The 14,094-nt window shown below is 58.0% G+C and overlaps 2 protein-coding genes across 6 annotated transcripts; one reads left to right on the top strand and one right to left on the bottom strand.

The window, feature by feature from the left end:
• Positions 1–2,956: 2,956 nt before the first annotated feature.
• RUNDC3A (RUN domain containing 3A) lies at positions 2,957–8,936 on the top strand. 4 transcript variants are annotated; one of them, XM_008590841.1, is made up of 10 exons: positions 2,957–3,802; positions 4,165–4,313; positions 4,500–4,585; positions 5,550–5,639; positions 5,741–5,821; positions 5,945–6,110; positions 6,216–6,373; positions 7,137–7,274; positions 7,383–7,489; positions 8,498–8,936. In XM_008590841.1, exons 1-10 carry the CDS (start codon positions 3,562–3,564, stop codon positions 8,638–8,640), a joined length of 1,359 nt encoding a protein of 452 aa, XP_008589063.1. In that variant the 5' UTR covers positions 2,957–3,561; the 3' UTR covers positions 8,641–8,936. The 4 variants fall into 4 exon arrangements, with proteins under 4 accessions (XP_008589063.1, XP_008589065.1, XP_008589067.1 ...); XM_008590843.1 differs by having other exon boundaries at positions 4,180–4,313; positions 8,498–8,656; XM_008590845.1 differs by lacking the exon at positions 8,498–8,936 and adding an exon at positions 7,911–8,389 and having other exon boundaries at positions 2,961–3,802; positions 4,180–4,313.
• Positions 8,937–9,825: 889 nt separating this feature from the next.
• Positions 9,826–14,057, bottom strand: SLC25A39 (solute carrier family 25, member 39). 2 transcript variants are annotated; one of them, XM_008590839.1, is made up of 12 exons: positions 13,941–14,057; positions 13,012–13,111; positions 12,821–12,880; positions 12,653–12,697; positions 12,295–12,428; positions 11,861–11,928; positions 11,604–11,728; positions 11,229–11,402; positions 10,803–10,912; positions 10,485–10,566; positions 10,324–10,404; positions 9,826–10,245 (listed from the first exon to the last, which is right to left on the bottom strand). In XM_008590839.1, the coding sequence occupies exons 2-12, from the start codon at positions 13,094–13,096 to the stop codon at positions 10,130–10,132; spliced, it is 1,080 nt and encodes a 359-aa protein (XP_008589061.1). In that variant the 5' UTR covers positions 13,097–13,111; positions 13,941–14,057; the 3' UTR covers positions 9,826–10,129. The 2 variants fall into 2 exon arrangements, with proteins under 2 accessions (XP_008589061.1, XP_008589062.1); XM_008590840.1 differs by having other exon boundaries at positions 12,295–12,404.
• Positions 14,058–14,094: the final 37 nt, after the last annotated feature.

The raw sequence follows: 14,094 nt of genomic DNA, 5'->3' as shown, positions 1-14,094 counted from the left end.
AGGGAGAGGGGCTGGGGCGGGCTGCGGAAACCTGGCCTCAGCGGGCCCGCGGGAGGATGCCCAGCAGCTGCGGAGAAAAGGAAGGGAAGCCAAGGGTTTAAAAGAGCGCGTCACTGTCCCTCCCCGACCCAGAACCGGGAGGGGGTTGAAGTCTGGTCCTTACCCTTGTAGGCCAAGCCAGGCCTATGCCGGGCTTGGGGCCTGGGGGGTAAGGGGTGTCTAATTGGCACTGCAGCTTCCTGTGAGAACCAGGAAGTGACATTGTGCGTGGAGGGGGTGAGGGGGATGGCTGGCTTCCTTGTAGGGAGCAGGCTGGGTGGGCAGAGGGAACCCATGGGGATGGGGGGGTGAACGCCCTCCGAGCATACCCTCATTACCAAATCCTATCAGCCTGGCCTCTCTGGGGTGGGGCTTTCCTGGGAGACTTTCTGATGCTCAAATCCTGGAGCAGGAATGGTGTCCTGTTCCATCTCTGGGCAGCTGCAGCCTGTGGCAGGATCAATTGAGCATGTGGGCAAAGCAGCTGAATCCACGCAGGGAAGGGTGAGGGTCACTCACTGCCCATGCTGTAGGAAGGACAAAAGACCTAGCGCCAGAAGCCTGGGTCTCATGGGTTCAAGGGGAGGAGATTTGGAGGGCAGGGCCACTGGTCCCTGAGAGGCTGTCACACGGTTGGGAAGATTTGCCTGCTTTCTTGGGGCCCAGGAAGTGATCCTTCCCACTTCAATCCTGCAGTGATTCACCCTCCCTGTCCTGCCCTGAAGCCAGGAAATAGCCAGCTGCTCAGCCACTCTCCCTGTAGCCTCCACCTGCACTCACCTCTCCCTCTGGGGTCCCCATGTCAGCTGCCTTCTCCACTAGCAATCTCCCTTGCCCCCCATTCCCACCAGGTGTTGCCCTCCCGGGGCGGGGTGCTCTGGGTGCAGGGCTCAGTTGTCTTCCCTTGTCAGCCCCGTCTGCCTGCACATAGGCCTCAGCCTAGCTCCTTCTCCCAGGAACCAGCATCCACATAATGCCCTGGCTCCTGTCTCCTATAGCTCCTTCCAGGCTCCTGGACACACACCATACTGCGCCTTTCTCACACCATTTCCCCCCTAGTGCCTAGCACAGCGCTGCGCACATCAGACCTCTGTAATAATGCCTGGGATGTTATGGAAGGTTTAGTGCAGCCATGGCCCAGCCCAAAGTGCAGGCTACCACCTCTATCCTCAACCCCCCAAGCACTGCCAGTGTGGTGTAAAATAAAGATTCCTGTCTTTGGGGCCAGATGGCCCTAGGTTCAAACTCTTACTTCATTGGTTATTAGCTGTGCGACCTTGGGGAAGTCTCCTAATCACTCTGGGCCTTAGATGCTTTATCATCCCCATTTTATAAGTGACAGCCATACCAAAGAATGGTAATGACATCATCCATGTAGGAGCCTAGCTTGGTGCCTGGCACACAGAAATGGCTCTGTCCTGATGACACCCTTCCTGCCCCTCACTTCACTCCTGACCTCCTAGGTTCCTCTTATTTCTCTTGCCTGCCAGGATAGCTGAGCCTCTTAAGTGTGGGGAGGAAGGAGAGAATTCTCCTTGGCCTAAGTTGGAAAAGCAGAGGTTCTGGTGGATTGGAGGTAGCGTAGAGCTCAGGGGTGAGGGATAGTTTTGGGGGATCGGGGACATGACAAAAGCTCAGAAACCCCTCGGGCCCCTGCTGCCTCATCACTGTCACATGATTCACCTCCAGCTCCCAGAACAGCTCCCTTTAGCAGGCCATGGGCTCCCCTGGGCCCTGGCCTTCCTGTCTCCATGGTAACCAGCAGCAGCTATGGCACCTTCTATCAGGGAACACACTATGGGGTTCTTGGGGGTGATGACCAGCTCTGCAGCACCCGAGACCAGATGGCAGATGGCTGCCACACTGAACCAGCCCCAGTCTCCCATTCGAGGTCTGACCCAGATGACCAGAATAAATCATCAAGTTGAGGAGGACAGGGTGCATAATGCCCTAAACACAGGCTCCCTCCAGGCAGGGCAGGCCTTCCCATTAATGGCCCAGCTCCTCACCACCCCTGTCCAGTAGCTCATACATGCTCACCTTCTCCCACCCCTGCCTATGATATGAACTAAAATTTAATGAGGCAAGTATTATTATTCCTGTTTGCATCTGGGAAGAGGGGACCAAGGCCATGTAAGTGTCACAAGGAAACAGGATTTGAATCCAGCAGGCTACCTCCCCCTAGTGCAACCCCAACACTGACCTGGCTCTCATCTCAGGCCAGACCAACTCTAAGCCCAAAGGGAGGGGCCATGGGCTCAGCTGTGCCATTGGCCTGCGAGCCTCAGAGGCCAGTGCTCCAGAATTGGAGGAGGCTGCTCAGGGCCTTGGTAATTGTGACACTGCCAGGAGGCCACAAGATGTAGCAGAAGGAGCAAGGGCTTTTGAGTAAGACATACCTGCCTGACTCTTCATGAGCTATGTGACTCTGAATAGATCAGTCCACCTCTTGGACCCTCAGCTTCCTTATCTGTAAAATGGGGATGATGGTGATAACAAGAGGACCTACCTCCCAGGGCTGTGGTAAGGATATATGAGGGAGTACATGCAAAGCATCATGCTTGGCTTATTATAGGGCTTCATAAACATAGAAAGAAACAAAGGTCAATTCCAAGCAGCTCCCATATCTGTGGACACCCGCCCCTGCTCTGCCACCCACAACAGGGCAATAATGGGATGTTAGGAGCTGTGTCCTCATCCCTGCTCCATCCCAATGCAGGGACGGCACATGGAGATTGCAGGGGTAGGGATGCAGAAGGGGTCTGAGGCTTTGAGCAGGATTGAAGAGAAGGATGGGGGCGGCTTGGCTCCAGTCCTTCAGCCCCACTGCCTTCCCTTTGCTCCCTTCCTCCCCAAGAAGCCAGGTGTCTGGGCCCCCAAGCCCCTTCCAGGGATCTGCTGCTAATGCCCCCTCCCACCCAGTATGTGTGTGAGACCCACACCCCGCACCACCCCCCATCGTGCTCTGCACTGCCTGGTTCTGGGCAGCTGGTGTGTGGGTGGCCAAGCCAGGAAGGAAAAGGGGGAAGGGGGGAACCCGTGTTCTGAGAGCCCACCTGGCCACCCATGCATGCCCATGCTCCGTGTGCACAGGGCCAACTCACATGCCCTGGCACAGGTGGTCCCCCATCCCCAGAAGAGACTGAAGGTTGTTCCAGCAATAGCAGAAGACAGCTCAGGGCAGGGGCACAAACCAGTTTCTGACTCCTAGTTCACACCCAACTCGCACACATAGAGAGTGCAGCTGACAGTGGTCAAGGAGGAAGGGATTCTGGGACAGCGACAGCCCCTGGCTCTTGGTGCCTCATCTTTCTGCCTATTGTCTCATCCCCTCTCAGACCTTGTTCCTGAAGCTTCCTTTCACTGGCTGTCACCTCTCTTGTCACCAACTTTGTCAACCAGTCTCCCATCTGTCATCATCCCTCCCCCCACGCCACCCTCTTACTTCCCGTGACATGGCACCTCTGTGGTCACTATTGTCTCACCTGTCTCCCACTTTCCCTCTGCCTTCCCACCACATCCATGCCCTTCATGACTTCTTTTCTGTTCACCACTCCCTCTCTTTGCCTGACACCCTTCCTCTACCACCATCACCCCATCTTCTCACCTGATACCCCACTGCCCCGTCTGCCTACCCCCCCACCCAGGTTCTCTGTGAAAACACTGCTGGAGAAGTACACAGGGGAGCCCATCGATGACTCATCTGAGGAGTTTGTTAATTTCGCAGCCATTTTAGAGCAGATCCTCAGCCACCGTTTCAAAGGTGGGCCCAGGTTCCTGCCCCTCGTCACTCAGCCCTCCCAACTCCCAGCCTTTAGCTTCCAGTCACCCCACTCTGATATATTCCATGGCTTTCTGAACCCCCTCATTGACCTTGGCCTTCACCATGAGCTATGCACAGAAGCTCATGTATAGAGCTGGGAAGAGGGAGAGGTCTTCTGCCCACAAGGCCCAACCACAGGCATGCAGCTATATGCTGGTGTGCCCTTTGCACACACACATGTGTGCACGTTTGGGGGAGGTGCTGCATGTGCATGGCTGCTTATACTTATGCATGTAAGTACCCCATTACATGGACTCTCCAAACTCCTGGTCTTGCTGAGCCCCCTCCCTGCCCTGGCTCAGCCTGTGCCCCAGCAGGTCCAGTGAGCTGGTTCAGCTCAGACGGGCAGCGGGGCTTCTGGGACTATATCCGACTGGCCTGCAGCAAAGTGCCCAACAACTGTGTGAGCAGCATCGAGAATATGGAGAACATCAGCACAGCCCGAGCCAAGGTGAGGGGCCTGGGGCGGGCAGGGCCGGGGCAACTGCTCCCTGCTGTGGACACAGGGGGCTTGCCTGCTTCTTGGTCCTCACGCCATGCCCATGGCACTGGAGAGAAGGGCCACAGAAGGGCCACACCAGATGCTGGACACATGAGTCACTCAAGGGCAGCAAGTAAAGGTGAGCATGCTTTCCAGGGTCGGGCATGGATCCGGGTGGCACTGATGGAGAAGCGCATGTCGGAATACATCAACACGGCTCTGCGGGACATGCGGACCACCAGGTCAGACCTGTCAGGCAGCTCGGACCACAGCTCCCAATGTGCACATTCACTGTCTAAACACAGTTATCCTTAACTTCTTGTGGCAACCTTCAGCACCTGGACTACAGGTCCCAGCATGCACTGTTAGTTTCCATCTTCCAGTCTACGGGTCAGCCTGGCCTGAAGTCCTGGAACACACTTTTAGCACCACCACCATCCCTTCCAAGTCAAATTCTAGTGCCCATTATCCACCATCGTTGTCCAGCACTGATTCCATTATGCACAACTCTACCCCTGGACACACCTCTGAACAAGCCTCAGCCATGTACCATTTTACCTGTTGGCCTGGCATCATGACCTGCAACACACAGCCCTACCAGCTCTCCAAACAATGGCAGTAGTTCTGTACTTGTTACCCATGGATGCAGAATCCCAATGTGCAGAGCTTCAGTCCCTGCACTGGGTTTACAGGGAGGTTGGGTCTCTGGGGCAGGGGTCACATGGCAGAATGTGCCAGTGTGGGAAGGTGTGTTTGGAGCTGTCTGGGTACAATGGGGGGCATGAACCTCCTCCTCCCAAGTGGCCACACCTAATCTGATATTTTTATTGCATTCTATCCCTAGTCTACATATTTTAGAGTTCACATCAACATAGTTTTTAAGCACCTACAGTATCCCAGGAACTAATGTTTAAGACTTGTTTCCTGATTTGAAGCATCTGGGTGACCAGTAGTTGGTGGGGAAGGGCTAGCTCAGAGGATGGGAGGGTTCTCTTCTCAGAGAACAACCATTCTAGTAGGTGAGGACACAAGCAATAGCCCCAGTGAGCCCCAGTCTAGGGGGGCAAGATCCACACTCGAGTGGTGAGCAGGAAGTTGATCCCTCCCTCTTCTAGGAAAGGTCTGTAGTAAGCCAGCAGGAGAAGACCCGAAGGGCGGGAATCCCTGGGGGTGCTACACCGTCAGCCCCTCCCCTTCTGTCCACAGACGGTTCTACGACGCCGGAGCCATCATGCTGCGGGAGGAAGCCACGGTGCTCATGGGAATGCTGATCGGACTGAGCGCCATCGACTTCAGGTGGGGTCTGCGTCGTGGTGGCGGTGGTGGAGGGCGCTGTATCACCCACAAGTGTCCACACCCTCATCCCCGCCCCCAACCCTGTGGCTCCTCTGCCCCAGCTTCTGCCTAAAGGGCGAAGTGCTGGACGGGAAGACCCCCGTGGTCATCGATTACACGCCCTACCTAAAGTTCACCCAGAGGTGAGTAGCCCCATTACTGCGGCGGGGGCGGGGAAGGGGCATCCTGGTCCCACTGCCCAAGGGGGTTGGTGTGAGACGCGCGGGCGGGGCAGGGGCCGGTCATGCCACTCTCCCTCCCCCAAGCTACGACTACCTGACGGACGAGGAGGAGCGGCACAGCGCCGAGAGCAGCACGAGCGAGGACAACTCGCCTGAGCACCCGTACCTGCCGCTCGTCACCGACGAGGACAGCTGGTACAGCAAGTGGCATAAGATGGAGCAGAAGTTCCGCATCGTCTACGCTCAGAAGGTGCGCGACGCGCGGCGGGGGCGGGGCCTGGGCGCGGAGGGGGACAGGGCACAGCAGGGCGGGGGCCCCTCCTCCCGCCTCCCGGGCTGAGCCGGCGCCCCGCAGGGCTACCTGGAGGAGCTGGTGCGTCTGCGCGAGTCGCAGCTGAAGGACCTGGAGGCGGAGAACCGGCGGCTCCGGCTGCAGCTGGAGGAAGCGGCGGCGCAGAACCAGCGCGAGAAGCGGGAGCTGGAAGGCGTGATCCTGGAGCTGCAGGAGCAGCTGTGAGCGCCGCCACCTGCCTTGACCCCGCACCCCCGCCACCCCGATGAACCCCGTGGTCATCCCCACTGACTCTCGCTTCTCCCCTCCTGACACCAGCATCCAACTCGCCAGCACCAACCCACTCACCCGGTCACCTCCACTCCAAGAACCCCGCAATGACCTCCTGACATTAGCCTCAACATAGAATCCAGTGATCCCCAACACTTCACCCTCACTCATCCACCAGCTAGCGTGGCCATCCAACATTACTGCACAGACCCGGCATTATTCCCAAGCACCTCTAATGTTACTCAGCAACCTTTAACGTGATTGCATCCCTCCCACTGTTCACCACGCCTCTGCTCTGCATCACCGGCCCAGTGACCGTCATGAACCGCAGTGACCCGACCTCACCCCTGCTGATTCCTGTAACTTTTCTTCTTCAAACCTTTTCATCCATCACCTGGATCTTCCAGCATGATCCCCTAAGATTCCCCATTACCCTTCAGGGGTTCCCACACTATTCTCTACTGACCATCCCCCCATCACCCCAGTTGACTCCTACAACATGCCATTATTCTCACAACAGGAGTGCACCAATCCCCATCACCCCTACCCCAGTACCGCCTCCATTGCCTTCCAGCGTCTGCCCGCTGACCCCAACATTTTATTCCTGTTTCTGCTACTCAGGTTTCACTCCTAACCCCTCCCTCCACCCTTTGCTGAGTCTCCCATCCCCTCCTGCTCCTCCCGGCCAGGTCTGATCCCCTCTCCCCCTCCCAGGACAGGTCTGATCCCTGGTGACCACGCCCCCCTGGCCCATGGTTCCAAGGAGCTCACCACGCCCCTGGTCAACCAATGGCCCTCACTGGGAACGCTCGATGGGGCCGAGGGTGCCAACAACTCCAAACTCTACCGGAGGTAAGCCCCAGCCAGGCCCAGCTGGGCCTGAGTGCTGTCCTCCCTGGGAAGAAAGGCATCGGAGGCTGTAGATCTCTGCCCGCACCCCAGCTCTCTGCTCTGCCACAGACACAGCTTCATGAGCACGGAGCCACTGTCAGCTGAAGCCAGTCTGAGCTCTGACTCCCAGCGCCTGGGAGAGGGCAAGAGGGACGAGGAGCCCTGGGGCACCATGGGTGAGCTTCCCCAACCCAGCACCCAGCCTCCCTCCAGGAAGGGCCAAGGCAAGGCCTTGGGGCCTACAGTCTTGCCCTGGCCAATTCCCTTTCTCTCAATGCTTCCTGGGAGCTTAGCACAGCAGTTAAGAGCTCGGCTTGGGATGCTAGAAACAAGTGCAAATCCCACTGTGCCTCCTTGGCCGTGTGAGCCTAGCCAATCACTTCACCTGCCTGAGCCCCATTCTCATCTGTAAAATGTGGGTGTCAGTAAGAAAAATCACCAGAGTGGGCATCTGGTGAGGGCTCTGTGGCTTTTTGGTATCATGACATCCTTAAGGGGCTCACAAACTCTCAGGTATTCTGCCTAATTTGCGCTGATCTCATGCACGCTGTGAACTGCTCGCCTGACCACTGTTTCCCCCTTTTCTTTGGCTGCCAGGAAGCTCAGAGCCAAATTAGTGGCTCCCTTCGAGTGAATGCCCAGGACTTCAATGCATGCATTTTGTGTTGACCTCACCCCTGGCTTCATCTTAGTTTTCCCATCTTAGTTTTCCCTGTACCTGGATTTCCTGCCTTTTCTTTTTTATAACCACACTGTATTGGATCACCTCCAATCTTTGAGACAAAGCAGGCTATGGACATGTACCCCACCACACTGTGTTTGTGACTGTCTGTGTGTCTGTCTCCACCACCAGACTGTGAGCTCCATGAGGGCAGGGGCTGTGTCTTGTCCATTCTCTGTATCCCCAGTACTTGGAACAGAGCAAGTGCTCACTGTGTTTAATAAACGGACAAAAAGAGAGGATGAACCTCAGGGGGAGACAGAGACATAAACTGACGATTACAATACAGTGTCCCCAGCACTGTGCATAGCATAGGCAGGTGCTTAATAAAGGTTTAATAGGAAATGACAAACGCTCTAGAAGAGATCAAGAAAATCTCACTGCTTGCCCCCTGCGCACCCTGTCTCCCAGCTCATACACTTTAAGACTGGTTAGCCCGGCCTCACCTGCACTCTCTCCCCAGGGAAGGACCCCACGCCCTCCATGCTGGGCCTCTGCGGCTCCCTGGCCTCCATCCCCAGCTGCAAGTCCCTGGCGAGCTTCAAATCCAACGAGTGCCTGGTGAGCGACAGTCCTGAGGGCAGCCCCGCACTGAGCCCCAGCTGAGGAGCAGCAGGGGCAGTGCCAGACCCACCTGCTGGGGGCCACGGACACCTGCCCCCTTTCCTCTAGTCCCCTAATCCAGGCCACCCTTTCAGAAAAGGCTGAGGTCTCTTGGGAAAGACAACCCCCTGCCTCCTGCCTGTTTTAGCTTCCTGCCTGAGGATGAAGGGGCAGCAAAGGCAAGCTGGTTGGGCCAGGAGGCATGGGCACCAAGGCCATAGGGAGTCCCCTGGGAGGCCTACTCTATTCTTCTGGCGACCCTGATGCCTGGCTGGCTTCTTTCTGGACTCTCTCTTGCTCATTTCACAGGAGGCATGGGCACCAAGGCCATAGGGAGTCCCCTGGGAGGCCTACTCTATTCTTCTGGCAACCCTGATGCCTGGCTGGCTTCTTTCTGGACTCTCTCTTGCTCATTTCGCCCACCCTCTGCAGGAGCTGGTGGCCCCACCTCAGCACCCCACCTCCCATGCCTCTGTCCCTGTGTATCCCCTGGAGTCAGTCCTTCCTCAGCCCCCAGGGTGGAGGCTCTGAGGGGATTAGGCAAATAAAAAGCAGAAGACTGAGGGCAGCCTCATCTATGGGGGGCTGGGATATGGCCCCATCCTGAGGTCAGCAGGAGCCGGTGGAGCCAGTGCCTGGCCCATAACCAAGGTGCCGCTGGGTCAGACAGAGGAACTAACCTGTGCACTGTGAGAGCAGATGCGCCGTAATAATTCAGGGAGTAAAGGCTTTTGTATCAGCGTTCTAAGTATTAGCTCTGCCCAGGGCAGGACCAGGACATGTAAGTGCCCCTTCAACCTCATATTCTTTAATAACTTGCTCAAGCCCAAGCAAAGAGGAGGGGGCACTTCAGAGGCAGGATGGAGGGGAGCCCCCACGGGACCATCTCCCTGCCACTGGCCGGAGCAATTCAGTTTTGGTCCGAAGTAGCAGACCCTTCCATTAGGCCAGAGCCTGGCAGTTAAGCAACCTTCCCTCCTCTGGTGTCACTTAAGTGGGCCCTTGTGGAAAGGTCTCACCACCCTCTACCCTAATGCTAACACAGTGGGCCCACCCTGAAGGGACCACACTACCGGGTGTCTACTTTCTGCCCCCAACCCTGGGCCCACTCCCAGTCCTCCTCTTTCGATTCACTCACCAAGGCCCACCTTCCCCACCCACCCCAGACCCCCATAGTCACAAGCGCTGGGCAGTTCTTCATCATCTTTAGACTTAAGGAATTCACAGGGGTAGGGGTGACTAAGCCAGGCCCAGGGTTTCTTGACTCCTGGGGGCAGGCGAGCTACAGCAAACACAAAGGCAGAGGGCAGTTAGCAGATTTGGTCTTGAACTTGGGGGATGGGAACTGGGAGCAGCAGGAAAAAAGCTGTGTCTGAGGAGGAAAGGGAAGCAAGGCCCCTCCCCTCAGTGCTGAGGAAAAGGCACTTGGCTCAGTCTCCTCGGGCTGCTCTCCCCACCGTGAAAGAGATGGGTCCTCGTCTCCTCGCCCCTTTCAGTGGCCCAGAGGCCGTTCCTGGTTGAGCCTCTGAAAGAAGCTTTTGCCGAACTCATAGGTACTGATCATGATGGCACAGGAGGGGGCAGCCTTGATGATCCTCGGGAGGAAGCCTGATGGGAAGCAAGGTTGGGGTCAGGGTCCCAGAGGGGCCCCCCCGCCCCCCAGGCCACTGACGGACACCTGCTCACCTGCAAAGAGTCCCTTGGTGCCCGACTCGGCCTGGATCCTCCGCAGCAGCAGCCAGGTGGAGTCAATATGTGGGGAAGTCACTGCAAATGGGAGGTCTGGCTCAGTAAGACCCCACTCCTTCCCCTGCCTGCCCCCCACCCACACCAGCCCAGGCCCTCACCTCTCACAGCCTCCACCGCTCCCAGCGCGACCTGGCGTTGAGTCTTCACCACATCAAAGGGTAGAGTCAGGACAGCAGCCACCTGATGAGGTGGGGAGAGGGCTTGTCCCCATTCCCAAGACCTCTATCCCCTGTATCCCAACTGGCTCTTAGGGCTGGGAGGGATGAAGGCCACACGGGATCTGCTAGGGAGAGTGAGCAAACTCCCAGACAGGCAGCTGATGCACAATGTTGGGACTCTTCTCCAAGGGCAACACCAACAACCCCCGGATCCCCAAGGACACCTCCACTGGCCTCACCCCCACCCAGTCCACTCACCGTCCCTGAGATACCACCAGCCACAAAGCTGACACCCACGGATGTCTGGTCCTTTGGCCTGAGCCCATTCAGCCAGCTCTTCACCAGCTCATAGTTGAACCAGTACAGGGCTTGGGAGGGGGAGTGGGTATGCTCGTTAGTGATGGGGAAGACAGTGAGAAGGGCCCCACACTTCCCAGCTTCCACTGACAACCACTAGCTCCCAGCTGTATGCCACGCTCTGTGATAGGCCTTTTGCAGAAATGATCTCATTAAAACCTGGGCAAACACCCTGTTTGCTGGGCCCATCTCACAGATGAGAACTCAAGGCTCAGAAGAGTTAAATAACTTCACAGTCACTAGTAACAAGGCAGGACTTGGCTGCAAACCCCTTGTGCATCATCTAAGGGCTCCCTTACCCCAGGCGCTGCACCCCTGAGTGCTTACCTGAGAAGGGCACATCTCGAAGGGCAGTAGGGCCCCAGCCCAGCCACAGTGAACGCCAGCCACCCTGAGCCACCGCTGTCCGGACACAGGCACCCAGCTCACGGTATGAAACATGCTGAGCCTGTAGCTTTGTACGTACAAGCTCCAGGGGACTGATCACAGTTACTGTGCCCACTGCAGGGGGTAGGGAGGATAGTGGGGAGAGGTCAGGTCACAGGTCCTACATGGCAGCACCCAGCTACTGCCCCAGAATCTGGAGACCTAGAATACCACCCCACCCCCAGGCTGGCAGAGGTTGGGGCTGGTAGCCAGGACTGAGTGGGCATGGGCACAGGTGAGGACAGCGGGAGATCTAGGGTCCAGGGCTTTGCTCACGGCGGGCCAGTGCGCCAGCCACCATGGGTGCATAGAGATCAGAGGTCAGGGTTCGAGCACACAGGAAAGCCTTGAGTTGGTCATAAGCAGTGAAGTAGATGGCGGTAGCTGGCACAGTCATCACCCTGGGGGTGTGGACAGAGATTAGCTGGGACTCTCAAGGGTTCCCAAACATTTCAAGAGCCCCAGCCAGCCAACAGGAAACAAGGAATCAGCAGGTACCAGGAGAAGGCAATCCACAGGACTGGGCTACTCACAGGGTGGCTGGGAGGCCGCTCCACAGGGTCCTGGTGCCCTCGTGCCTCACAATCTTCACAAAGGCATCCTGGCCAAGCATGTGCCAACCCAGGGGGAAAGAAGATGGGCCTAAGCAAGGCCTGTGATGTAGCTGGCCCATCCTGGGCCTTTGCCTGGTGCCCTCAGCCTCTGCCCACAGCCCTGGGTCCTGCTAGGAGGCAGCCAGCCCCTCAGGGCCTCCATGCATGCAGTTTCCCAGTTGGCTCCGGGTAGACTCCTATTTATCCTTCAAAACCTCATGGAGGCACTACCTCCTCTGGGAAGCCCTTCCCAAACTGAATTGGCTACCTCTACATGCCCCGCACCACCTGTTCTTCCTTGGGTCTGCTGCCCAACCAGACTGAATCCCTCAGGAACACCTATGGACACAGCTGAGGGCACAGCTGCTCCTCACCATGGTGCCAGTGAAGCGGGTAGGGTCCTGAAACCAGTTGGCACAGCGAGTACCATTTGGGCACAGGTACAGGGGCTCCAGGACACCGTTGCAGTACAGGAGGCACTTCCCTGTGGATTGGAGAGAGGAAGGCACTGGGGAAGGGAAGGGGGCATTAGACTGACAGGGCCCTAGAACCTTGCAGGGAGGTAGTAGGCCCACATCCTTGGGGTCCCTGTGTGGATGTTCTTGTGCAGGACAGAGGGCTGGCTGATGTTATATGGAAGTATGTGCTAGTCCATGGCTGTGGGGCCCATGGGGACCCTGAGACACCCCTCCCATAGGCCCTCCCAGGCTCCCTGGGGCTTGGGGAACTTACATTTGGTGTAGGAGAGGCTCCAGAGCTTGGAGGGAGGCATCAGCTCTAAAATACAAGGCAGCCCCTCAAGTCAGGCATGCCCCCCACCCGTCCCAGGGACCCCATCACAGGGAGATCCTCATTTTGTCCAGGCACCACCCCGCAATGGCTCCAGGGCCAGGCACTCACCACTGGCCACCGAAGGGCGCTGAGACTGCAAGCGGACCTTCACCACATCCAAGGGTGTCACTGGGGGAGAAGGCAGGTCTGAAGACTCATCAGCACTCCACCCTTGACCCCCTCCCCCAGAACCAAGTTGTCTCCAGTCTCTGCTCTGCCCCAATCCCCAGCTGCCTGCCTCCCACTTCCCCAGGTCTTACTGAAGATGGAGGCGACCACAGCCCCAGCGCCTGAGGCCACCATTTGTTGGAGGGGACTAATGCCCCCAGGGTCCTGATCAGCCATCTTGTGGCTTCAATCCTGAAAAACAAACCTCAGTGAAATGGAGCACAGACTGACTCACAAACCAGGACTCGAAGGGACAGACACGAGGCAGAAGCACTTTGACTTTAACACGACCCTCACCGCCTGTCATTCAACAAGTATTAGTTGCCTCAATAATCCTCACAGTCTCACTTCGCCAATGAGGAAACTAAGGCTCAGAGAGAGGTGAGGTGACCTGCCCAAGGTCACGCCGGAAGTAATTTGGAAGGAAGCTGGCATCGTGGTCCATCCCTCATCCACACCACATGCTTGCTGTGCACCTCTAAGTCCTCCAAGTGCAGGCGTCGGGTTTGGCCCCGGTGGCCGCAAGATGAACACACCTGAGCCGCCCGCCTCTGCCCCCAACTCCAGCACCCAGCTCCGGCGCGGGCACATACGAGTCCCAAGTCACCGGGCATGGAGAAGTGAGGCCGGGCACCGAGAGAATCGCGTAAACAAATCTGATGAGGGCGAAGAGTCCGTCCGCCTCCCGGCGACTGCAGGCAGCCCTCCCCGCCTCCCCCTCCCGAAGCCGGGCCGGCCAGCCCCGGGGCCCGGATGGAAGAACCACCTCTGCCTTCTCTCCTCAAAATACAGGCCGGGGCTCAGCCGAGAGGGCGGGAAGTAGGCACAGGGAAACAGGCTCTCTCCCGGACCCTCGGCGACACTCCCTGCGCCGGCCCGCGCGGTGAGGCAGACGACGTCGGCCCGACAGTCCGCGACTCTAGGCCCCCAGCCCCGGCTCAGGCTCCGTGGGACCCCCGCAGAGATCCCGCTCCCGCCTCCTCTCCCCGCCGGCCCCCAGCCTCGACCCAGCTCCGCCCACCTGGCTCCAGGCCGGGACTCGCACGGTGCGGCGCCCGGGGCCAGGTGGGCCCATAGCGCCTCGGCGGCCGCTGCCGGGTACGCGCGCGCTCGCTTCGCAGCGAGGCCGACTCCGAAAGTGGCCGGGCCAGTCCCGTCCCTCGGCCTCGCCCCCA

The sequence above is a fragment of the Galeopterus variegatus genome, unplaced genomic scaffold (genome assembly GCF_000696425.1).
Source record: "Galeopterus variegatus unplaced genomic scaffold, G_variegatus-3.0.2 Scaffold6403, whole genome shotgun sequence".
Classification (NCBI taxonomy): domain Eukaryota; kingdom Metazoa; phylum Chordata; class Mammalia; order Dermoptera; family Cynocephalidae; genus Galeopterus; species Galeopterus variegatus.
Note: the sequence above shows the minus strand (reverse complement) of the source record. Positions and strands in the feature narration are given on the sequence as shown.